We start from the raw sequence: 26,319 nt of genomic DNA, 5'->3' as shown, positions 1-26,319 counted from the left end.
CTACTATAGCATAACACACGACCCCGTCCATCGGGAAATACTCTCCTGTGACCTCGGGTGGAAAAGAGATCAAACTCCTAATGCCTGTCTCTATAACAACATTCACAGAAAGGGATAATGCTGACGTTACATCTTATCAGTTTATTTAAAACTTAAAATGGAAAGCTTACATACTGCCTACTACTTTTGACTTTTAAAAAGGTGAAATTGTATTCCACACAGGTTTAAAAGTATAGTATGGGGCACAGTTCTCACAAAAGCTTAAAACATAGCATGCTTAAAGAGTAACTAAACCCTAAACCAACTTTTTTTTAAGTTAATGATCTGTAAGAATGATGCTTTATTAGTGCTGTTCATTGATTTTAGTAAGTTTTTTGACATTTGGATATAAAGTGTTTCAATACTATAATAAATGGTGTAAAAACGTCTGAGTGCTGCCCTCTCCAGGTTGAACAGTGGCTACTGCAGTTGAATTTTACTATTGGATGTTGGGTCCAAAAAAGAACTCGTGACGTAAGCAGGTTCAAGCTCACCACGCCCTTGTTACGATCTCACCACACACTTGGTACAAGCTTAGTTCCTCCCTCTATCTCCGTTGGGATCTGCCCACTTTTCTTGCATTTTTCAAATATTGCCAGTGGGTGGAGTCAGGCTCTGACCAGGGGTTTAGTTACGCTTTAAAGGCGGAGTCCACGATGTTTGAAAAACGCTTTGGAAAAGGAGACGGGCCGACTACCAAAACACACTTATAGCCAATCAGCAGTAAGGAGCGTGTCTACTAACCGACATCCTTGCCGGGTTGCGTATGTGTGGGGCGGGTCTATCAACATAAGGTCCAGATTCTATTGGGGTAGGTGCGTGTTTGTTTAGGTGATTTCAAATATCAACATTGGCTTTCAAACATCGTGGACTCCGCCTTTAACTTGGTGATCAACATGGTAGTAACATTTTTTTAATGTAACAAAGCTGTGCTACAATTATATTGCAATTTTGTGTAAAAACATGTTTATCAAATTAGACCCAAATTGGCACACTGCATTGTGGGATACAGCACCTATTGTTTTTAAATAATTTGGAAAATGTAGTAGGGCAGGCTATCCAAGTAGTTCATAAAATTCGCATGCTGTTTATACAATACACTAATAGAAATCACTAAAAGAAAGAGTACAGAGTAGTATTGTTTTATAGCATGCTATTTTGAATAGCATAGCCAGTCTTTACCCTCTCTAGACTTTGGTAAATGCTGTTTATTTTCTTTCAAAGTCTCAGTATACAGTATGACATAGTTGTAAGCAGTGAACATCACAGGCTGGTGTCTGTGCCCTTTGCTGCATTGTTTTGCATTGGAATAGATTCAGCCGTGAGAAATCTCTGTATCATTTAAATGAGCTCTGAACACTCTGACACTCCAGTCGAAACCATTTAGCTTCAGAGACGCCAGATCAACACTGACTTCTCAAATGCTCCATTTAAATGTTGTAGTGATGTATATTGTGTAAATACTCTAACTTTACTCTTCTGTTATTTAGGGGAACGCATCTTGATGGGTGAATTCATAATATTATGAATAAAGAGGAAGAGAAACAAGTAGCGCAAGCAAAAAATGAATCAAGAAACAGATGCTAGATTTAACATCATGTGTTAATGTGCAATGTCTCCAAAACAGATAAGTCTTTAACAAAATAGCAACATTGTAATGTTTTTGAATATGATAAGAGCTTGAAATAGTCCCGAGAAGTACCAAGTAAATACAACAATGGTATATTAGAATCGTTCATTACATGGCACACATAAACGTGTCACTGAAATACCATTTGGTACCATGACACTGCTTAGTGATAGACCAACAACGGCCAAACAGTAAGCAGATATTTAGCTATTTTGATGTAGCAAACAGTATATTGCTTGGCTGAATAGAAAGACCCTAATTTTGTATGCATTTCGGTAAATATTAGATGAATGAAATATTAACTGCATTTTTTATTTATTAAGTGAAAATCTAATTTAATATCATTAAACTGTATTAGTCATTTAATAGGGATGCACCGATATGGAAATTTTGACCGATACCGATAACTCTTTATATTTGGGGACCGATAACCGATATATATAGGCCGATAAATATTCATATTATTTTCACAATGAAAAATTCCCAGGCTGCGGACATCTTGTCTTTGCGCTAGACTAGCATACTCTTCTAAAGCCCGCAACACGTGTCATATTCTTGCTATGTCACAGAAAGCACCAATCAATACTCCACATGGCCAGCAATGAGCAAGTGAATTAGTTCAACAAACCAAAATAATCCATAATTTATCGGCTTTCATTTATCGGCCTAATTTTGCTATCAGATCGATAACCGATAATATAAAAAATAAGCAGTTATCGGCCGATAACGATATGTCGGCCGATATATCGTGCATCCCTATCATTTAATTTAACCTAAACTGTATTAGTCATTTAATTTAACCTACATACCCAATACAACAATATAAAATTTAATTTACCAATAAAACTGTCACACGTCACAGTTTAATGCACAGTAGTGTGTGTATGCCAGAGGAAAATCATAATTCTACTGACAATTTATGCAGTAAATTGCTCTTGTGTTCCTGCGCGAGGCCAAATTTATAACAGTCCCATTGATTCCCCAGAGGACAACCAGGCACCTTCTCATTGAAAGGACCGCTGCAGTGGACTTGCAGCTGGCCGCAAATCCAAACACTCGCTGCACAGACACTGCGCCTCCTTCACCGAAACAGCCACTGAGCAAAGATGAACGGTATGTCAACTGAGCAAACCAAACCATCTGCATACAAATGAAAAAAGCTACAAAACCCATTTCAAGCACCTCACCTTATGTCCTTATGAGATTAAATTCAAACTTAAATGCAACATTTATGAAAACGATGCTTCACTAGAATGGCAAATATCCGAGTAACAGGTTAGCAAACTGTGCAAGATCTAGTGAGGAGAAAAGCATGTCTGATTTATGATACATAGTTTGGGTTGATGTGATCCTTGATGTGTAACAGGTCTGACAAGCTTCCATAAGCTTCCAAGAAGAGTAGGGAACACCATTACTAGACAGACTAGTTATGTTCTAAATAATAAGTTATGGCTAAGTTTAAGTGTATTTGACAGCATGGTTTAGGAATATAAATATAGGACTGGTGTACTATTATTGAGTCTAACCTATAAACTGATATGATATTAATCTGATCTATTACTTATTTTACAATAATTTATCGTAGATAACAAAATATTGATCCATCACTAGTCATCACTGATTAATGCTAAACTAACATCACTAAAATTGATCTATGACTGATTCAATATATGGAGTTAATGGTATATACTGTATATGATAAAGCTGTGATTTAGGCAGTTTGTGGGTAACGTACCTTACTCTGATTTGCTAAATGTATAATATAAAGGATGTGTTATAGACTGCTTATGATGCAGTGACCACCACTAATCTAACACAAAGATTTAGATCTATATCATGGCCATGATGCCTGGTGCAGTGACTAACAATGAATTAATTCTGATCTAACACAGATGTTCTGGTTAGTAAAGCACTATATTACGAACAGCTTTCTAATGCAATGACTAACAGTTATAAATACTGGTTTAACAGTGATCTAACCCTGATATAGACAGATAAATCATGTGCAGCTCTTTGGTGCAGTGACTAACAGATCTGCTGCATATGTCATGGCCTGGTTGGGCTCCCTTCTCCCCATGACATCCTCTCAATATCACACCTTTGAATATCAACATCAAACCTCGTACCATCCATTAAACCGATAAACCAGGTATAACAGCGAGATTGCGATCTGTCTCGTTTAAAAGCGATGTAAACAGTGTAATCTGACAGGTAGACTGACACTCCCCGCGAGCTAAGCGTGCCAGTTAGCTGGTTAGCATGATAAACAAATCTTACCGTTCTGCGGAACATCCAGGTCACCCACTACCGTAACAGGGTGTGTTTCTCCGTGTCCCACCACCGCAAGTAGAGGCAATGTAATGTTTTGTGTGCGATCGCGATGATTTGGGGTTGAGATCGGACAGTCTGACCGGTTGAGTGCGCGTGTCTTCCGGAGCGCGACGGCGGAAGTTCCGATTCAAGGAGCTGCAGCAACACAAAGCGCAGTGTAACGTACAAATAAACGATTAATAATCACACAATGATAATGTGTGACAGTAGAGTTTAGGAAAACACTGTGATGTTAGTGTGTCTGGGGATGTAGACGATGAAAATGGCGTTGTGTTTCTTTTGCAGGTTCACTCCTCCTCATGATGATGTCATCCAGGGAATAAAGGAAAGCTTTACAAATTATCCAAAAAAATTATTTGATCTCCTTTCATGATGTTAATATTATCTGCTGAGATGTGGTAGTCTTACAATTAAAGTTTAATTAATTAACATAAAATGTGAACATCTAAATGTAATGTTATAAACAGTTTATTGAGTCCCTTAAATATTTTGAATAAATATATAAATATATTCATATACTATACTATAGAGTTAAATACTTTTATTATGAACTATATCATTTATTATCATATTCACTATATTTTAATTATTGTTAGAATTATTTTGTTGTTAATCTACATTTTTGTATCCCTTTATTGATGTACTTGCTCCGTATGTTCCTTGTTCTTTAATGAAAATGTTACAATTTGTTAAAGTATATTTGTAATTTGAAAAATTAATAATTCAAAATAATGTACACAATAGCTACATACATGAAAAAATGTTGTACATTATTAAATACAATAAGCTGTGGTCTTTGTCCTCCTCCCAACTATTTACCATACCAATGCATAATTCCCCAAAACAGGCTTTTTGATGGAAGAAATAAAGTTTTAAGCTTTAGAAATAAATTGCAAAGGTCCTGGTTTTAACAGGATTACCTCAGAGGTACATGGAGTCCTGTAGGTTTCTCTAAACCAGGGGTCTCCAACCCTTTTGTGAGCAAAGGCTACCACAATGGATAAAACAATCCATTTATATAGTCTACAGTCAAAACTTTTTTGTTTTACTGGTATATTTTATTTTACTTATTAATTTGTTTCAATATTGTTTAAAATGTAAACATACATAAATCAAGCCAAGCTCATACAAAAAATATGTAATAAATAAATATTACAATTTAGACTATTAATAGCCTTAATATGCCTTGTAATGCATTAAGTCACTTTGGATAAAGCGACTGCCAAATGCATAAATGTCAGTGTAAAAATCAGGCTCTAAAGAAAGATATTTCTTTATTGACACTAAAATGTATTCAGATTTATACACATTATTGACACACTGACAAGGTACAGGTAGATAAGCACCTTCAGTATTTAGATCTTATAACAGTACCAGGTTTTGAATGAGTCTTCTGTCAAAGCTTTACTGCTTCCATCATGTCCACATAGAAAGAATAATAGCAGTGATAGGTTTACACAGTCTTTATTTGAGTTTTATTCATGTTTGGCTTTCTTTCGCCCAGTTCCTCTCTTTCGTCCACCCAGCATCCTCCATGTGTTCTCTACAGCTACTTTAGCCATTAAAAGTGTTATGGTGAAATTCCGCCTATACCATTCCCTGAAAAGAAAACCAAATGTCATGGAATTAAAAGTCTCTAAATAAAGTCACTACAGGCTTAAAATTTTTTATTTTACCTTCTTTCATTTATTAAATCATTTAATCATATGTAATACCGAAAGACATAATGTAAAACAGTTTGTTGTGAATTGTTTAGATCAATGAAGTGTTTGATTCTTACCTGTTATAAGTGGCATGCCTTTTAATGTTTTTGTCTAAGAAATATTTGTAGAACACTGCCATTTCCTCACTGTTTAAAGTCCTTTTCCTTCCTGTATCAGAAATAAATGGCAAATTACACCTTACCATATCACTTTTTATATCAGCATTTTCAATTTAGTAAGGCTGATACATATGGGTTGGCCAGTGACAGTTTTGCATTTCGTTTGCATTCAGACAGCTCACCTGCTTCATCTCTCTCTGACAACCCTTTTGCATTCAGTTGTGACTGTATATATTCTTCCTTTTCCTGAAATAAAAGTGAAAATAAATGAGTAATGTTTCATTTTGGCAAAAAAACACAAGATGTATAACACAACACTGCCCCCAAATGGTTATGATGCTGAACTTGCCTGAATCACACATCTGTGGTACCTACCTTACTAAATGTAATGTTCTGGTTGGTCCAAAAATTATGGTTCCAGTCTTCTGTCTCCTGTCTCAGATGCCGTAACTTTCTTTCCAGTGAAGTCTCATTCTCTGGGATGTGATATATAATTGGTCTCAGGTTTGATAGTCTGTCTGGTGGTCCGATCCAGTCATATTTTGATGTTGCTGCTGGACTGAATCCAGACCTCTACATAAAAAAAATTGCAGTTATATAAAGTATGAAATTGTAGTTTTAGAATACAATACATCTGACAACCATTAATCTACTCGGTGTTCTGATAATGCTCTTTATTTTGCAATAAAACAATTCAGGTTTCCACAATCAGGAAATTAAAAATAAATGTTATTGATAAAATAAATATGATACTAATAATATCACAATATCAAAATAATACTGCACAATACAATCAACAATAAACATATATGTTTAGCTTCTCTTAAAACAATGACACATTTGGGCAACTGATGTATACTAAATGAAAACAGTTTATATGTAACCACTTCAAATAAAATACATGTTGCGTATTTAAAAGTTTTGTTTAATGTCTATTAATTTGAGAAAGGTAACTACAAACCTGTTCTTGCGTTTCATGTTTTGGTGGTTGGCTTGAGTTTTGTAGATGACCTAGACAGAGGCTCCTTAATGGCAGGGAAGCGTGCCGCGGACACAATAACTTTACATATAAATAACCTATTGTTTTTAAATTCATCTTCGATTGATTTAAGTAAGTGAACTTGTCAAAATATATGACGGATTTATAGATTGTGATCCGTGCAGCATGATCTGTACATATCCCAACCAGTCTATGATCTCAACATGGTCGACTATTATAAAATAAAAGTCTTTTACATCATTAAATAATGTATAACATTTCACGCAAGTGAATGTTTACCAACAAAATTCTGGAGAAAAAAAAGCGCTACAATATGATGACCCTGTGAAGACTATATTGTGTTTACTGTTAATAATTTTCCACATCGAATTTTATGCATTTTATAACGAATGACACAAATCTTCCTTTACTTCCGGTGTTCAATCAGAACGAAACTGGACGACCAAAATGTTTCACGAGGCTACTAACAACAATATATTTTTTCAATTTCTTAACAAAACATATTTGATTAATGTTTGATTACAAGCATGCAGGTAGAACTGGTTAAAGCCCTTCTGTTTATGAATATTATTGCTTATTGTTTTTCACGTATCATAATTTGCTTCATTATAATAATGCATTTTGTTATGTTTTGTCCAGACAAAAAATATTTGCGCCTGGAAAATGTTTTTTTTTTTTTTAAAACAGAACAAATATTTAACATAACTTCCACTGTACCAAACGTTTACGTTTATTTAGGATACTACATGTAATGAATTCACAATCGCCTCAACTCTACACGCGTTTACGTTTGGCCAGCAGTAGACATGTGTCCCCGTTGGTTGTAACGAAAATTGGGTTGTGATTAATCTGTAAACACAGGCGCACCAATGGCGGTTCGCTGGTTATGCAGGTAGGATGGACAGCTTATTAAACATCATATTTAATAAGAATGCTTTCATATAATAATGTCATTGATATATGTAACATTACCTTGCTGTTATGTGCTCTTAACGAGAGCTGCTATCATCAGATACGCACTGTCTTTGTGTGCTTTTAAAGCGTCGCAGTGATAACGTTACCCAGCTAAACAGGCGGGTCATTACAAGTCGTTTGCGCAACTCGCGACTACGTTTACAGCAAAATCGTTGACGTTATTGTGCATAAAAGATGAAACCACTTCGTTTTGTGTAAGGGAGTTCACATTTTCACTTCCCCGCTTAAATGTGTTTATTCGAAGTGCAAATGACGTATGTCTGTCGGTTTCGTGCTTTATAAATATGACAACGATCACATTCCATCAATATATTTTAATTTATTGACTAGTTGAACATGGTTTAGTTGAAGATCCAACAGTAGCAGAGACCCCTCCTGATGGGAGGAATGGTCTTCCCAGTTTAAGCGTTTTCTGAAGGAGGGGAGGGGCAGGAATGCAGTCCATACAGATGTGATTCTGCTCCCTTAGATACCAATCTCAGCCTGTGTCACTTCAACATTACAGATACAGACATTACTGGAGTGGTATGAAGGTTTCAGTGGCATAGCTGATGGAAACCGAGCCCGGTCAACAGGTGCGCGAACGTTTTCGGCGCGTTGAAGAGGTGAGAAATATCCTGCGCATCTCTGTCATGCACGCGTGCCATTGCGTCGGATTGTGTTGGCTGCTTTTCAGGGGCAATAAAATTGTCGTTTTGTAGTTATTTCATTCATTTAAATCGCAGCATGGCGTGGTCACATCATACGAGGAATGGTTTAAAACATGCTGTCTGCTTTTTATTATGTAGCTCATGTCACTGATGTGTTGGAGACACAACGTAATAAATTAAGGAAATTAGTCAAATATGAATGTCTATGATGGCCAGGTCATGTAATACAATGATGTCAGCCACTGTTCACGATGGCACGAATGGTGACGATGAGACCTGCATTGCATTTAGCTGCCATGAACGAAAGACAATTTTATTTTAGCATCATAGCTGCTATGGACATTTCCAGAATCTCCACCCCCCTATAATGTGTGGATGCTAAAGTTTTAGGACGGAGTGTTACATTCATCATTATAGAGAAGTATATATAATATATTTAAGGATACAGCTTTTAGACATGTGTAGTGTAGTGTTGAACTTGAGGCAGACATGTGCATTGCACTTGTTCAGTCATGAACAAGACCGTTTTAGAGTATTGTAGCTCCCATGGACTTTTCCAGAATCTGGTCTACCTTCCTTTAATTTCCCACTTAAGATTCCTACTTTGAGTTCCCACATTTAGCAGATGCTTTTATCTATGTACTTCTTATATGAGGTAAATGAGGCACATGTCTGATTTGAAGTGATGTCCCTAAAACAATTAAGGTTGGAAAATACTCCATTATGTTATTGTGCCTGGGAAGTGTCAATTCGAAACAAAATTAGTGTCCAAGGTGCTCTGTGAATGTAAGTATAGGAGCGTTATCCAAACGGTGTTTATGTGACTGTTTACCGTGAAATGCATGACCTGTGAAAGAACTAGTGACTAATTTAGCACTATGCATTGATAAGCTCTGGCATGGGTGGCATTTTGGCATTGTCACCACTCCTAAATCTTATAATCCAAAATCTTGGTGTGGGGGTGGTGTTTAACTGGTGTTCAGGTGGAGCATCTGGATAGATGATGGTCTGACTCATCCTCATCTGACCCTACCTTCTCCATCTTCTATAATCACAATGATGTCAAACTGATGTCGTACTGTTGTTTACCTGCAGTGATTTAACTCCAAGAGCCAATAATAGGTTTTCATAAATGTGCCTGAATCCCATTCTCGGCACCGAGCATAATTAGGACCCTATGAAATTCATTTTAGTTTTTTCCAAATTACGTTTTATTTATTCTCAAATTCGGTGTTGTCCGTATAAATTTTTCTGGATTAATGGTTAAATAAAATTTCAGTAACCTACTTTTCTTTACGTCTAACATTACACAAAAGAAAATGTTTCCATGCATTTGGCGAGTAATGAAACCACGTCAAAAAACTAACATTTGAAAACGACTTATAATGGGTTTTAAAAAGAACTGAATCCAAAATGTGCCAAATTCTGTGACATTCTGCGTTGTACAGTTAATACGATTTTTATGCTTGGATTTCATGATTTCCTACGCGTTTTCCACATCGCGGAAATCGAAGGCAAAGGGCCTTACAAAATGCAGCAATATCTTCATAAACCTCCACAGCTTCTTATTTTTAGCATCCTGTTCACTTTGGAAATCATCCTCATGCTTTTTTCTTGTGTACATATCGCGTGCCATGATAATCAAAAGTTTGTGGGGAAAAGTTATGTACATAAAAGAAAACTAAGTAAGGGATAATGTAGAGGCAGCTGGTAGTTATTGGGAAATAAGCCCCGACAGTGTGATCAGGACCCGACGCGAAGCGGAGGAAGTTTTAATGCCCATTCTGTTTTTTTTTTGGTGTTGGCTTCGTAGCTGTCATGCTCTATTTTGTCAAGTTCATTCTTAGTAAGCTCTCTGTGTCTTGTCTTGTTGTTCGTTCTTCTATCCGCTGTTTAAATGTTTTGTTTTTTCCGTACATGTTCAAATTAATGTCAAAATGTTCCATTCTTAATTGTGGTTGTCCAGTGTTTGTCACAAGATGGCGCCAAACAGTAATCTTTGTTGGCGCGGAGGGATTTAAAACATACAAGTAGTCCGGCTATGCGTTATTACTTTGGAGCGGTTATTATTTGAAAAGAACGAAACTGCAAATGTCTCAACTGACCAATCAGAATCAAGCATTCCAACGAGCCGTGTAATAAGGGAAATTAAACTAACCATCGAATCCCATTTTATAACAACTCTCTCTTATCAAGATTTTTGTAGTCGCTGTCGCGTTTGTCATAAAGCTCTTTGTTTTCAAAAACCAATATAAACAACAGCTCTTCATCTTGCCTTAATGCATCTTCTTCACTGTAAAATGTAATAGCTGAGCTTACTAAAAAGATTAAGTAAACTTAACTTATTTAATTAAGTTTGTTAACCTTACTTAGTTTAACTAAGTAATCCCAACTTTTTTCTATGCAAACTCAAGTCAACTTGATTAAACTTAACAGATTAATTTAGCTCAACTTAAAATTTCAAGTATTTTCAAAAAGGATGACTGCACAGTAGGTGGCAGTAATGCTCCCAAGGAGTAAGTGGTGGCTTAACTGAGTGGTTAACTGAAGAAGATGACAACAGCACATGGTCAGATGAGAGCATGAGGAGGTAAGTTTGTGCTTATATATCATTTTTATTTTTTTAATTGCTACGTTTTTATCGCAACATTACAATCACAGTTTGTAAACAGTAATATTTTGTCGGTAATAATAAAACTGATGCATGCTATTTGATCACAATTAGCAACTCAACAACTGCTAATCATGTATGTTTAAAGATAAACATTTTCGTTCATCAGACATAAGGAACTAATATGCAGAGGTAGATCGAGTAAAAATGTAATTATATAAAAAGTTAGTTAAAGTTAGGCCTTATAGTAATAACTGATTGAGTAAAAGTAAAAGTATGCAATGGAAAAACTGCTTAAGTAGTGAGTTTATAATTTGTGTTGGTGTGGTTTATAATAATAAACTACATGAAAATGCTTAGAACTGCTTATAAAAGGTAAAATAGCACCTTTAAAGTAGGTGCTTTCAAAATTGTTACTCAAGTCAATGTAATGCAGTAAGCATGTTTCTACCCACCTTTGGAGAAAAAAACATTAATAACTTCATACCTTAAAATGCCAAGTAATGTTAAATAAGAGATGTGCTGTATAAAAAGTTTTAAGTTTATAGAGTGAATGCTAAAAATGTTTTTACAATTGCTTTTTAGTATCTATCAATCAATATACTATGTTAATTGTATATTATTATTATTTAGCAGGAGCTTGTTTCTTTGAAGAGAGCGCATACCCTTCATGGAAAGTCAGGTAATTAACACACATTTTATTTAGGGCATGTAAAAACTTTTAAAATCTTGATATGTTGTTTCTTTTGTTATTCTTCTTTCATATAGTAACGTTACTGTGGAGTACAACCAAGTCGCAAGCAAAAACCTCAAGCAAGAATTGTTCTCATCCCTTGCTAAACATGGTTTTTGAAGATTTTGAATGAAAGAAAAGTTTAAAAGCTCTCTTGAGTATCTAATAGTAAGTATTTTTGTTTGTTTGTTTTAAATAGTTTAAGTCCATTTGCTAACTTTTAAGTAATCTGTTCTCACTGTTGATCTCAATGTTTTATGTATTATTCGTCAGAACATCACTGATGTCACTGCTCGGTGGACGGTAGTTCTCCGTGGTCTTGCTATCCTTCTTGCGGAAGACACTACAGACTTCCTGAAAACAAACATGGTTAGTATTCTTCTCGTTTAATCAATATGAGATGTCCTAATTTTTGTGTTAGCATTTAATTAGCATTATTAAAGAAATAATGTGTAAATAGAAGATAATTAAAGGCACCAGGGCACATCCTTTTGTCCCACAATTCTATGCGTGAGCATGCTCAGGATTGGTCCAGCCTGGTTGAGTTCGATAAAATAAAATGGTGGGCAAGAAAGCAACTAAGCACACATTTAGTGTAAATAAAGTAATATTTTTACTTTTGGTTGCATTTATAACGAGAAATGTGTATTGTAGTTTTGAACTCTTCCCCCGCCATTGAGTTATTCCGTCAATTAAGAGAATCAATAACTTCTGATAAATGCTGTGAATAAATGAAAACATAATTTATTTGCCAGGTAAAGGTTTTATGCCAATTACATAACCAATTCAAAAATTATAAAAAAAGCAAAACATCAAATATTCAAAGATCAATCTGAGATGTATACCTGACAGTAGCGAAATACATCAACATGACACTATGGGTTTTGGTTTATCACATTATGAGTGAACAAAGCTTAATACAGGTGTTAACAGTGTGTAAACCGTTTTGAGCTGTCCACTTTCGACTACATTCAGATGTATTCAAAACAGATTAGAACCGCTTAAACACGCTGTAACCCGTATGCTGGAAATAATTTTGACAGGTACAGTTTAATAATACACAAAATTAAATCAAATGTCTTTTAATAACATATGATGTTATAGTTACAAATGATAAAACCAAATAGTGTGTTTGTGACATTTGAACGGCTTGTCTTAAAACTAAAAATAAACAGGTTTTCCTGTATTTGTTAAAAATAAGCTAATAAAATAGTTCAAATAAATATTTAATGTTGCTTACCTTCCCTACTGAAAAATCCAGCTAAGACCAGCATAAGCTGGTGAGCTGGTTTTAGCTGGTCCCCCGCTTGGTTTTAGCTGATTTTGCTGGTGTAGGAAGCTGGTTTTGCTGGTGTAACAAGCTGGTCTAGGTGTGTTTTGGTCACATTTTAAGCTGGTCTAGCTGGACTTAGCTGGTCATGCTGGAATTCCAGCTGGCCCACCAGCATGACCAGCTTTGTCAGGCTGGGAGGACCAGCATAAACCACCTTAAACCAGCTAAAACCAGCTGGGACCAGCTACCAGCTTATGCTGGTTTTAGCTGGATTTTTCAGTAGGGTTATGAGTAAAATAGCGACATAATAAGTGGGATAATGCACAGACAGCAGGTTGTTATCATGAAATAAGCCCCTTCAGTTTGATACAAGACCCTCTGCTTGACACAGAGTCCTAATCACACTGTTGGGGATTATTTCTGCAAAAACAACCTGCTGCCTATACAATATACCTTACTTATAGAAGAGTTTTCTAACAAGATATTATTAATTAAATATGTTCCAAGGATGTTTTTGCACCACCAGGAAAGAAGATTCTTCTGAAAGGTACAAATTATTTTTGGAAATTCCAACAGAAGCACTTTTACAATTTTAAGTGTCACTTCAAAAAATATTAACATCACCTTGAACAGTTTAAATTTTTAAATGACACATCCACTTTGCATTTGTATTATGAGAATGTATATTAATATTGCGTTTCTATCTTATTAGGACTGTGATGATGACCCACCTCAACTATCAATAGGAATTCTCAGTCTGGTGCCGGAGGACAGACGCATTTCTCCACATGGTTTACTGCAATAATTTGGTAGGGTGTCACAGCCATGGATGGACTTGAGAAAGTATCACATGCCATGTGTTTAGTTTTTGGACTGATCGTTGTTTTAAATATGGAGTACCTCTTCACGGCTTATTTTGAGTTGATTCACAGGGTTTTTCTTTCCCTGGGGCACAAATCACTAAAGTCAAAACTGCCATCACTACAAAACATACTAATGTGAAGTAGTGTGTTTTGTGTGAAACAAGTCCGTGTTACTGTAGATCTGTTGCATTTTGGGTTTTCAATTTTTCGTAAACCTGGATACAAGTTCCAGAAAAACTCAACTTTAATTGCTGCAAAACTTTGACGTTTTAGTTAAGCTGTATTTTGTGTGTTTCTGATGGCAGAAACAAGACTGTTACTTAGGGTTGCCAACCGTTCCGTATAATACGGAATCGTCCCGTATTTGACACATAAAATTCTTGTTCCGTATTGAACTGATACGGAACGCAGTTTGTTCCGTATTTTATGAAAATTAATTCAGTGCAAATACATGACAGACACATAGCTTATAATATCATGTCAGCCATGAACGAAGACCGCGTCATTTGTATAAGAAAACCCTGAGGGTGCGGTAATTTCTCCCTCTGTTTGTCTATGATCAGCGTAGCGTTTTATCATCTTGCAGCCCCATCAGCTTTTTATTGGTCGTTTCAGTCAATGTGATGTCACGTATCATAGCAACGATGACGACAAGTGACAACAGCGGGAAATGTAAAAATTACTGCATCCGAGCAGCCGGCGAAAAAGAAACGAGCACAAAAATATAGAATTAAATGGAAAAATGACTACCCGTGGCTGAAATGTGTGAGGGACAATGAAAACGAGGAGATAATCACAAGAGGAGCGAAAATCTGCGGGCATAGGATGGAGCAATGTCAAGGTTCATTGTCCGTCAGTAGTCTCCAGAGGCTCATATGGTATGTAATTATGTGGATTTTTAAAACTCAAATATAGTTGATAAGAAAGTGTAAACCTGTACTATCTCTCCAGTGCTCTCCCTCTGTTCCTGTGTCCCGCTCCCTCCTGTCTCATAATGTGTCAATAATTTCAGATGGGTTTCTTATTAAATAATTGTGGATTTAGATAGCTCAAGGTTTAAAAATTGGTGGGGTCTTTTTGAAGAGGGCGTATTATAAACTTAACAAAACCCTGGTTCATTGTTGGCAAAATGATCATAGCCTTTATATTTCACATCTATGTGGTTCAGTCTGTATACTTATTAGGCATACTTTGCTATTCATTAAATATTTAGGCCTAAGAAGTTGTATGAAATATATTTATCTAAATTTATGAATTAGTTTCCACTATTTTCACCAGAAGTCTTCATTTCAGGGGTTATTTTTTTTCAAAATTCTCTTCCGTGGGGGCATGTCACCGGACCAACCCCTTCAACCCCCCCCCCCCCCGTTCCTTATTTCCATTTCAGAAAGTTGGCAACCCTACTGTTACTGTAGGTCTGTTGATGCAATTTATGATTTTTTATCCGTCACATGCCAACCTGGATACAAAACCAAAACTGCAGTCACTAAAAAAACTAGTTTTGAATTTGTTTGTCAAGGTGTGTTCATTGTGTTTGTAATAACAGAAACAAGACTGCCTTAGGTCTATTGTTGCATTTTGGGTATCCAGATTGATGGGTGACTGAACACAAACCCCTGTCTTGTGTGTGTGTGTGTGTGTGTGTGTGTGTGTGTGTGTGTGTGTGTGTGTGTGTGTGTGTGTGTGCGCGTGCGTGCGTGCGACAAAAATGTTTTACTTTGTACACTGTTAACATGTTTAAAATAAATGTTTTAACCTCATTTTGTTGCTTTTTGGCTTTACTCATTTTTGTTAGTTCAGCTTACTTACAAATGTAAGGCAATCAGTTTCCTTATATTTACAAGTAAAGTGAACAATAAAAAGAAGTTATCTCAACTAATGGTTTTAAGTAAAGAGTACTTAACTTTACTTGATTAATAAGTTTAGTCTACTTGTACTGTTAAGTTTTGACAACTTAAAATCAATACTCTATCTTACTTGATGAATAAGTTTAGGCTACAAATAATATAAAGTTTTGCCAACTTAAAAGCAATACACTAACTTACTTATAATTATGAGGCAATCAGTTTCCTCACTTTTTTAAGTAAACTCAACTTATTACATTTTACAGTGTTGGTGTATTTACCTCTTCAACGTGGTGCTCTGCAAGACCGTTTTGTGCTTGAGTGCCACCAAGTCGTGTTTTACTGGAACTTCAACAGCTCCAGGCACCTGAACAAAAGTCTCATTGGTCGGCCAACTTTTACCAAACCAAAAAAAAAAAAACGTGTCAGAGGCGTTTCTGAAAATTACGCTTTTGCGCTTGGTGCTTTATCTGTGGGTGTGCGCACTCACATTGGCGCTCGTTCTTGAGTCACGAGGCGTTAAACGTTGCGGTGTGTAAAGACCTTTAGACCTGTTTTTGTTTGTTTGAAACAGATGATATATTTTGATGAGGCACAGTTTGGGAATTTAAGGTCATGGTTTTGCTAATGTCTGCTTATTTTTATTCTATAGCTTAATTGGTAGTTTACTGCGTTAGCAACACAAAGGAAAAGGGTTTAATTCCCAAGGAACACACATACTGCACAAAATGTTTTTTAACTTGAATGCACTTTAAGGTGCTTTGGATAATGTTCTTATAGTCTTCTTATATATAAGGCTACTATAATCAATTTTATTGATACTGCCATAGTGTTTTATGTAAACTCAACAGCCTATGTTGGAGAAAGTTATAATCAAGCTATCATAACATCTATAATTCTAGGAAATCCTGAGCATTTTTCCTGTGGCCGGCAATTGTTAAAATTTTTTCCAAATACAAGCGCCGCCCTTGATGTGGGACAAATACCACGTCAACCAACCAGCACATCGTACAACGACTGATAATCAGAAGTGTCATTAGCAACCAAAGCGCTCAGCTGAAGAAGCACTGGCAACAGTCGGCACCCGCGCCTGCCGTTTTCAGACGCTTTGTTGGACACTGGGCTTTAGAGACTGTAGTACTGGATCTCAGTTAGAGGTATTTATTTAAAATAGTATTCATTTGAATATATTGAACAGCAAGTGATATTTAGCTTTAAAGTGATCATCAGAATATAAGGCATATCAATGATTACCAGGATTTGAGTTATGCCTTCTAAAAAAAATCAGACTCTTGCATTAGACGCCTGTGATGTAAGTGTACTGAAAGAATCAAAAGCATAACTATAAAGCTCATATGTTTGTTATTGTATTTAAATTATTCTAAATCTTTAGTAAAAAAAAAAAAGTTTTTTTAAGGTGCAATGTTGTCTTAATCATGTTGCAATGTTAGTGATGCATTTCTTTTGGGTCGGCCTTTCAAAAGAAAAAAATAATCAAATAGATTTAAAAAGCATTTAAGAAACACATTTGATGTGCTTTGCATTTTTACTTCCTGCTCTGGTAGAAAAGTATAATATATGTGCCATTTCATGTTATTACATGAATCACAACCCTACTATAACATAAAAGTGAATTTAAAAACTCAGTAGCACTACACTGTTATTTTTAAATGTACCACAATCTTGTTTTTTTAACATTACCAATCGCAAATGCAGGGTGCAAAATGCAGCACTGTTTCTTTAAGGGAAATGAATATGACCTGTCAATGACATCACAGACACCTCCCTGAGGAATAACAGTAGCAGCAGTTGGCTGGCAATATAATATTGTTTAAGGGCTTTAATAGTGCAGAGGTAAGACAGCACTGTCGGCTGTGCTCTATGAACACAGTCTGATCCTAAATACATCTCTGCAGCAAGGTTTGTAAGTGTTGTTGATCTGATATTTTTATATGCACATGCTAGTCGGACCACAGTTAATGATTAATTAGTGTTTGTTGGAGTTTGGTTTCCATCTTGGACTCTACCAGGTAGGACGAAGTTGTTTTGTCTGATATGCAGATTTGTACTTTGAAATAAGATCAGTCGAGGTAAAGAGTGCCACATTGTTGCAGTTCAGATTAGACAGATAAGCTAAGTACTAAGGACATTATGGAGAAACAATTGATTTCCAGTAATCGATTGGCTAATAATTAATCCAGGTATATTCATCTTTCGGTTATTAACATCTTTAAAAGGTGATTTTTTTAAACATTTTTTAACATTTCTGTCATACTGTTGTGATTTGTTTCACTCGCTGTAGTGTGTGAAGCATTCAGACAGTTCTGAATCCCACATCATGCGTCATGTTTTTGTGGTTTTTCATTATGGGTGGAGTTAAAAACATTTGCATTGTCAGCCTTAGTCAAAACGGCATAAAGACACCAAACCTGTGCTCACTTGCTTATAATCCTCTACTTTTTATGGTTTTTGGTTTGCCACATCACTACTGTTGCTGTTCATTCATATGCCTGTTTAATGCAGTATATGACTTGTTAAAAATTACTTTTAATACTTCTGCTTTAATTTACTGTTAAATGTACAATGGACTCATAAAGTAAAATCATTTTGACGTATAGTCCACACCAAAAAATCTTGAATGTGATTAGATAACAATCAGAGTGGCATTGTTATTTTCTCTACTGAAGCTTCAGACATCCACTAAAATGACATTGTACCCAGAAATGCAAAAATGGCTAAGGTTAGTTAGAGAGGAAGTCTGGTACTGCATGATTTGTCTGCAAAATCAATTGATTTAATATTTATGTAGTGCATTGAAATGTATGTTTATTAAGAGTTACATTTAAAACACCAAAGAGCTTTTGCTAATAATCAACATAACCATTTTAGTTTAAAATGTATATGTATTTATAAGGGAAATATGTGTTTTATGTGCTGTCTCTGTGACTGGTTACAATTTACAAGAGGTCATAAACTGCATTATTTAAAAGAATATGTACAGCTGCACAATTTGGGGAAAATCGAACTGTGATTTTACTGAAAACTCAAAACTGATTGTGATTTAAATGTATATATATATTTTGCAACACATGGCAATAAGGTTTAATTTTTTACATTATTTAGAGGAAAACACCACCGTTTTTCAATATTTTACTATGTTCTTTCCTCATCTTAAATGAATGAATACATACCTATCTTTTCTCAATGCATGCACTTAATCTTTGTACAGCGCGTTGTGAATGTGTTAGCATTTAGCCTAGCCCCATTCATTCCTTAGGATCCAAACAGGGATGAATTTAGAAGCCACCAAACACTTCCATGTTTTCCCTATTTAAAGACTGTTATATGAGTAGTTACACGACGCCCGAGGTCGAAGTGTTGCAAACTAAGTGCTCTTCCGACATACAATATAGTTCTAATTTTTTATCCACATTTTGTTGTTGGGTCACCATACTTGTGTAACTACTCATGTAAATTTCTTTAAATAGCGTAAACATGGAAGTGTTTGGTGGCTTCTAAATTCATCCCTGTTTGGATCCTAAGGAATGAATGGGACTAGGCTAAATGCTAACACATTCACAACGCGCTACAAAGATTAAGTGCACGCATTGAAAAAAGATAGGAATGTATTAATTTGTCTAAGTTGAGGTAAGAACATAATAAAATATTGAAAAAGGTGGTGTTTTACTTTAAAGGTATAGTTCATCTAAAATGAAAATGACCCCATGATGTTTATGATTATCTTTGTTTCATACAAACACAATCGTAGTTAAATTAGAAAATGTCTTGGCTTTCTAATGGTAGTAAATGGTGCATCTAATTTGAAAGTCAATCCATTCTTTACTCATACGATACGTCCTGCGTCATATCAAATCAAAAGCACCATTTATTAAAGCTTGAAACAGCCAGAACATTTTCTAATAGAACTTTAATAATAATCCCTTTAATGCATAATAAATTAATGTAAACAACAATTGCATAGGTATAAACGAACATTAATAAGTATTAATAAATGCTACAAAAAAATTGAAAAAAAAATCTTACTGTAAAGTATTACCATTTTCAACAGCATTTATTATTAACTTAGGTTTAAGCTTAGAAGTTGGCAGGGATGCTTAGCTCGGCGTCATGGCTCATGATCAAGTGTTGCCCTCAGGTACCAAGTCATGTTCAGGACTGTGCTCTTCTAAAAATTCCGTTTCGGGCTGCAAAGATGAACCGCTCCTGCTTTTTATATTACATTCTTGGCTTGAAAAAATAAAATAATTTTATATAGATTATGTGATATCTAAATCATTAACTTACCCTAGCTGTCACTGGGGCGGTACTCTTTTAAAAAGTACACATTTGCACCTAAGGACTTCATATTGGTACCTTAAAGAAACATATTGGTACCAAATGTATACCTAAATGTTACATATTAGGACCTTTTTAAAGGGTATCGCCCAAGTGACAGCTTGGGACCATTTTTGACCATTTTTATGACAGTGTTCATGCTTAAATAGTCTCTTTCTCTCCCTCAGCCTGTTTGGAAAACCCTTTGATGGTGGGAAAAGGACAATGGATCATGGCAGTCAGCAGACGCAGCAGATGCCAGGACCCTTTTCTGGTTATGCAGAACCCCAGGGCTCGTACCCTGGCCAGCACCCAGCCCTGCTTCGGTTGAGTGAAGTGCAGCGGGAGATCGCCTCGCTGGGACCACAGGTGTGCTCATTCAGCGGTCTCCAGAGTGACCGAGAATACAAACGTATGGAGCGAGACCTGACCAGATTACTGCTGGAGATTGATCAGGTCAGCACTTTTCTATGGTGGAGAACTGTAGCTAATTCATATAGATATGTGGTTAAGCAAACAGCTCCCCCCATCTGAAAGTTTGTTCAGATTTTTAGATTCAGCAAATAAAAAAGGTCACAATGAGAAGAAAATAAAACCTTGTTTAAGTAGACAGATGGTGAGTTGTTGATTGGTAACGGGTGTGACCATTATCAATGCATGGGGTAATGTACTGCACCACAATACCCACATGGCCACATTTTGTTTCCCCAACCCAGGTGGAGACGGAGGGCCGTCCGGAGCTCCAGCAGCCTCGGAAGCGTGCGGCGGGAGAGGTGGAGGGTCTGCTTCGGTACCTGGAGGGCAACGCTACACATCCATCTCGACTGGCTATCGAGGAGCTAACTCAAAAGGCGCAGAGAATACTGAACGAAGGGGTCGTGCTGCCTTTACGACAGGGTCAGGCTCTAGATGCTTTTGAGATCGGCGAGGAGCTGGTGGAGGCTGTGCAGGACGTGGCCATGCGTCTGGCACAGGTTAAGACGGGTGGGAGCGTACCGCTCAGAAAGGCCCGTTACAAAGCGCTGACTCGGGTCTGTGCCGTACAGGAAATACTGGAGGGACGCGTGCAAACTCATACACTGGCACTGCCGCTGTCAGATGACACGCATGAGGCTGTACAGCGAATTAACCAAGTCATGGCACAGGTGAGTGTTACATGTGGGTCATTCTACAGAAAACTTCTTTAATAGCATTAATTAACTTGTCAAATCTATAAATCCGCAAAACGGGGAGCTTAATCTATTTTTAATTTTTTAATACATTTTAATAAAGAATCCATGAGTCATTTATTTGTCATTGGTGTTACCTGTGATTTAAACAACATTAATGTTGATACTAAATATTTTTTCTCATAACAGCTTGTGTATTTAGTTAAAGGTTGAGTAGAGAAATGATAACAGCAAAAAAATAATTGATTATTAATATTTGTTTAATTAAATTCTTCATCTTTACCCAGCATTGTATGAAATTATTTGTTTCTCAGTTTGACTTTTTTCTTTAAAACCAACAAAAATATTCAACCAAAAAGGCTTTGATGCAAAGACTAAAATATCAACAATGTCTTACATCCCATATCAACAACAAAATATTACTAGAAAGTACAAGAAAATAAATTCATAATACCAAAATTTGGTTTAACACCAATGACATAATGTAACACCAATGACACAATTAGAATATAATAATAGATAATGAATATGATAAAACTTAAAAAATGTTCCATCTTGTTTTGTTTTTATGCTTTTGTGTTGGCCAGTTAAAGGAATAGTGCTTAGGAAGTACTCATTACAGAAGTAACACTAATGACGTTAACACCAATGATGGTAACACCAATGACAATTTACAGAAAAAAACTAATATTTTAACAAAATGGCTGCCATTAGCCATGTGCTATTTAATCAGAACAATCACATACTTATTCAGTATAATGTATTTTTATGTAAAGATCTTAACACTCCCAGCTATAAAAAAGAATAACACTAATGACATCCAAAAAAATCTTATCTCAAAATTCTTAGATATATCATGATATTTTAGACAAATAAAGTAAGACATCTCACAAACCTTTTGCCTTCCTTCACTGCACTTCTTCCACTGACCTCTTGACCCATGAAAAACTTCAAAGAGCTGATGCATTGTTTCAAAATAAAAGTGCTTTGGGTAGGGTAACCCCAATGACATAAATTTGGTGGACAAATATTTATTTTGATATTATTCATATTAATAGTGTATTTTTTACCATTTCAGTGTTGTAGTAAATAAGGGTTAAAGGTAAATGTAAATTAGATTTGTTTTATAAAAAACATGGTTTTAAATAATAAGTACACAGTTCAACGTCCATGTGTGATCAAAGGGACAGGGCAATTTTCAGGACCAGACATTTAAAAAAAGAAAGAAAATTAAATAAATAAACTCTCTTATCATTTTAAGGACAGTCTATATTTATTAAATATATATCATTATGGGATTAGTGGGTCCAATTAAATGATTAAGGGGTCTGCAAAAGCAAGGGACAAGCATTTCCACCTTTTTGTAGGATGACCCATGTAAAAGACGGAGAGCAAAGAAGTCCTACCATGACGAGCTAAAGATTTTAACGGCACAGCAATATAGCGGGCTATCGCAAGGGTGGAAAACTGTTATGGAAAAATAACTACTGGATATTTTACTAAAAAAATTCTTTTTAGGATAACAATGTTACTAAAACCCTGAAATGAATTGATCTTGTGTAGGTGAGTAGTGCGAGGTGTCAGGAAGTGGCTTTGCTGATGGGTCTCAGTGGACGTGACAGCTGTGCCCACCTGGCCAGGATCCTTACTGAGCTCCTGGTTGAACTGGATGCTCTGGATGTGTCGAGCAATGCTGCTGTTAGGAACTACAGGAAACAAGTGGTGGAGGAAATCAATGGCCTGCTGAAACATCTTGACCTGGAGGGAGAGGGAGATGACACACGCAGGTAACACTAATGTTGAAATATAAATAATAATATTATTTAAAGTATTATGCCACAGATAATTAAAGTTAACTTTAATTTATGATACTTCCAGATATGATCTAGCACAGAATGACTCCATTCGTGAAATCGAGGCAATCAGGGGGCGCGTCTTGGTCCTACAGGAGGAGGTGCTTCGGTACGGTGCCATCGGGCAGGGGTCGGAGCTGCAAAGTCTCCTCACTCACTTAGATCAGGTAGACACAGGCCGAAATCCTTGCATTCGGGAAGCACGCCGCAGAGCTGTGTTGGAAGTTCAGGCTGTCATCACCTACCTAGACCTCCGGGAAGCCTTAGGACGTCGTAACCCTGTACCGGACGAACCTCCGTCTCACGCGGCCGTGTGGCGAGTCTTAGCCAGCCTGTCAGACCTGCAGGCTCAGGTTTTAAGCTTTGATGGCAAGAGAGCAGACAAGAGCTACATGCTTTTGGAAGAGCTACTGACCAAACAGCTTCTAGCTCTTGATGCCGTGGACCCTCAGGGGGACGAAGGGACCAAAGTTGCCCGTAAGCAAGCAGTTAAACACGCCCAGAATATCCTTAGTTATTTGGATATGAAGACAGATGAGTGGGAATATTGACAGACAAAACTTGGCAGTATTGGAGAAATTTTCCTGAATAAACAGCTGCAAGACAAATATATGGCAAAAAAAAGTGATATATCAGGATGAGATATAGCAGTGGCCATGGGTGAATTTTTTAATTTGTATATAAAAGACAGTTTTGCTGTAGGCAGCAGGACTGTTACCCATTATGCACCTGCTGCTTTTGTTGGTCCATTATAGGTCCCTGAAAACAGCATTTCTTCTTGCAAAAGAAACTTATTTTCTAGTGCACATGAAGTGTTGTTTTTATCAGAATAATTCCATGTTTTGGTCAGTGTGGTGTGGTGCGGTGCTAAACCCTGTTCTGCTGCCAAAATTTGCTTTCTGCTATACCACATGCTTGTGTGGGGCACAGTGTTAAGATCTGCGGTCTTCAATGCAGTGTAAAGCTTTTATTTCTGACATGAAGAAGCTCATTGGCCTCTGTAACGGCCCGAACGGGTAGCGCAACAGGTGATACAATGACAAAGAAGGCCCAACTAAAGTGTTTATAGGTTTGTTTACTTTCTCTAAAGGCATATTTACTTTATTTATTACTTTAAATTGCACTTTTATAGCTTAAGCTCCTCTAGGTATAGTCACAAGCCAAACAAACAATAACTCACCCTGCCTGAGGGAACAATTAAACATTCTGCGTTCTTTACATTATAACTGTCCCAGTTTTCATTATGGTAGTTGTATCTTAGTTGATGACGCAGGGATAAAGGGATAGGTCACCCAAAAGGAAAATGGTGTCATCATTTTCTCATTTTCATGTTGTTCTAAACCTGTATGATTTTTTGAGAAATGAGGGCACAGCAGATAATGACCATTAACTTCCATAGTAGGAAAAACAAATACGATTGAATTCAATGGGTATCATCAACTGTGCGCATATCATCATTTATCAATACTTCCATAATGTTTGTTTTCCTACTATGGAAGTCAATGGATACAATCAGCTGGGTGCTTACCATCATTTACCAAAATATCTTCTTTTGTGTTTATCAGATCAAATAAATTCATGCAGGTTGGGAACAACATGGGGATGAGTAAGTGATGACACAATTTTCATTTTTGGGTGAACTATCCCTTTAAAGGAAGCATTTTTTTTTTCACAAAAGGAATGGAAAGGGTGTGGGACAGCATTGTTTAAGTTTTTATAGAAATTGCTGGAAAAACTACTGACTAAGAAATGACTAACCCCATTCTTTTGTTTTGTTGGATTTTGTAGAGAAGCAGAATTGTCTTTGGAAATGCTTCTGTTAGTATTGTGTCAGTTACAGATATAAAGGATGAAAAATAGAAACTAGTTCACAGGGTGTCTTGTCTTTTCTATCGGTTTTAGGCCGAAAGGGTTTTTGCAAGTCACCAGGGAACAGAGAGAGGAGAGTGAGATTGTGTGTCTGTGATTGTTGAAGAAAAGCTATGTGTGTGCTATTTTGGTTGTGGGAGTGTTCAAAGTGGACAGTTTTTTTTTTTTACAAATTTTGTGGTGCCGAAAGGAAGAACCTCTAAATTCACATCACTATAAAATGTGACCCAGATGGATTTAATTCTGACATTTTTCTCAATTGATTTAAATCTGACATTTTTTGAAGTTTATTATTTAAAGTATTTATTAGGTCTCCAGTGTTTCTGTAAACTGCTATATTGGCTTTTTAATGGATGAAGCAGATACAGTAGACAGAGAATGGGCCACTATAATGGTGATAGTACTGTGCAAAAGTCTTAGGCCACCATCACCAGCTTTGTTGTTTTAGCAAAGTTTTAATGTCCAACCATATTTGTTTTTTACTCTTTTTTTTAATTAAGATACAAACAGAAAATACAGGAAATATGTATACAAAATTAAAAACAAAAACAATTTTCAGAACTAAATGTTGTCTTCAGGCATTAGTCAGTATTTAATGTGACCTCTCTTGGCATGAACCGCATCTTGAGCTTTTTTTTTTAAGAGACTGAAGTAGGGATGCACGATATATCGGCTGACATATCATTATCGGCCGATAACTGCTTATTTTTAATATTATCGGTTATCGGTCTGATAGCAAAATTAGGCCGATAAATGAAAGCCGATAAATGATGGATTATTTTGGTTTGTTGAACCACTTCACTTGCTCATTGCTGGCCATGTGGAGTTTTGATTGGTGCTTTCTGTGACATAGCACGAAGATGACACGTGTTGAGGGCTTAAGAAGAGTATGCTAGTCTAGCGCAAAGATAAGATGTCCGCGGTCTGGGAGTTTTTCATTGTGAAAATAAAATGAATATTTATCAGCCTATATATATATCGGTTATCGCCCCCCAAATATAAAGAGTTATCGGTATCGGCCAAAATTTCCATATCGGTGCATCCCTAGACTGAAGTCATTCGATTAGAATTAGAAATTAGGATTTAATTTCATTTAGGTTTAAGAGATCCTGCTATTGCTCAAGTGGAAAGGGAGTTTACCCTAATACTTAACACTTCAGCTTATACTTTTATAGTGTTTTTAATAATACATACACATTTCCTGTATTTTCTGGTTTTATTCTAATAAAGAGACTGAGAAATAATTATATATGATCACTGTAACATTGCAAAAACAGCTAATCTAATGGTAGCATGGTGGCCTAAGACTTTTGCACAGTACT

The 26,319-nt window shown here is 36.2% G+C and overlaps 3 protein-coding genes and 1 long non-coding RNA gene across 14 annotated transcripts in view; 2 read left to right on the top strand and 2 right to left on the bottom strand.

Annotated features, from left to right (window-relative positions):
* klc1a (kinesin light chain 1a) overlaps nucleotides 1-4,311 on the bottom strand; it is a 40,636-nt gene extending 36,325 nt beyond the window's left edge. For 5 of the 7 annotated variants that reach the window (XM_055169526.2, XM_055169529.2, XM_055169528.2 and 2 more), the window contains exon 1: nucleotides 3,947-4,311. The gene's annotated coding sequence lies outside the window, so the exon portion shown is untranslated. The remainder of the gene's footprint in view (nucleotides 1-3,946) is intronic. The other 2 variants (XM_073873034.1, XM_055169531.2) reach the window with 1 other exon arrangement.
* Nucleotides 4,312-5,263: 952 nt separating this feature from the next.
* On the bottom strand, nucleotides 5,264-7,252 carry coa8 (cytochrome c oxidase assembly factor 8). Its single transcript, XM_055169930.2, has 5 exons — nucleotides 6,784-7,252; nucleotides 6,198-6,395; nucleotides 6,005-6,068; nucleotides 5,781-5,871; nucleotides 5,264-5,599 (listed from the first exon to the last, which is right to left on the bottom strand). Exons 1-5 carry the CDS (start codon nucleotides 6,916-6,918, stop codon nucleotides 5,476-5,478), a joined length of 612 nt encoding a protein of 203 aa, XP_055025905.2. The 5' UTR covers nucleotides 6,919-7,252; the 3' UTR covers nucleotides 5,264-5,475.
* Nucleotides 7,253-7,592: 340 nt separating this feature from the next.
* On the top strand, nucleotides 7,593-24,994 carry bag5 (BCL2 associated athanogene 5). 5 transcript variants are annotated; one of them, XM_055169927.2, is made up of 6 exons: nucleotides 7,688-7,714; nucleotides 8,303-8,402; nucleotides 20,295-20,562; nucleotides 20,823-21,251; nucleotides 22,839-23,062; nucleotides 23,154-24,994. In XM_055169927.2, the coding sequence occupies exons 3-6, from the start codon at nucleotides 20,332-20,334 to the stop codon at nucleotides 23,677-23,679; spliced, it is 1,410 nt and encodes a 469-aa protein (XP_055025902.2). In that variant the 5' UTR covers nucleotides 7,688-7,714; nucleotides 8,303-8,402; nucleotides 20,295-20,331; the 3' UTR covers nucleotides 23,680-24,994. The 5 variants fall into 5 exon arrangements, with proteins under 5 accessions (XP_055025903.2, XP_055025902.2, XP_055025904.2 ...); XM_055169928.2 differs by lacking the exon at nucleotides 8,303-8,402 and having other exon boundaries at nucleotides 7,593-7,714; XM_055169929.2 differs by lacking the exons at nucleotides 7,688-7,714; nucleotides 8,303-8,402 and adding an exon at nucleotides 16,774-16,928.
* LOC129452468 (uncharacterized) lies at nucleotides 10,733-14,171 on the top strand. The gene is made up of 5 exons (XR_012372115.1): nucleotides 10,733-11,037; nucleotides 11,692-11,740; nucleotides 11,827-11,959; nucleotides 12,065-12,160; nucleotides 13,777-14,171. It is a non-coding gene; the product is annotated as an uncharacterized lncRNA (long non-coding RNA).
* Nucleotides 24,995-26,319: the final 1,325 nt, after the last annotated feature.

The sequence above is a fragment of the Misgurnus anguillicaudatus genome, chromosome 11, assembly GCF_027580225.2.
Source record: "Misgurnus anguillicaudatus chromosome 11, ASM2758022v2, whole genome shotgun sequence".
Lineage (NCBI taxonomy): Eukaryota > Metazoa > Chordata > Actinopteri > Cypriniformes > Cobitidae > Misgurnus > Misgurnus anguillicaudatus.
This window is presented reverse-complemented; position numbering and strand designations above follow the sequence as displayed.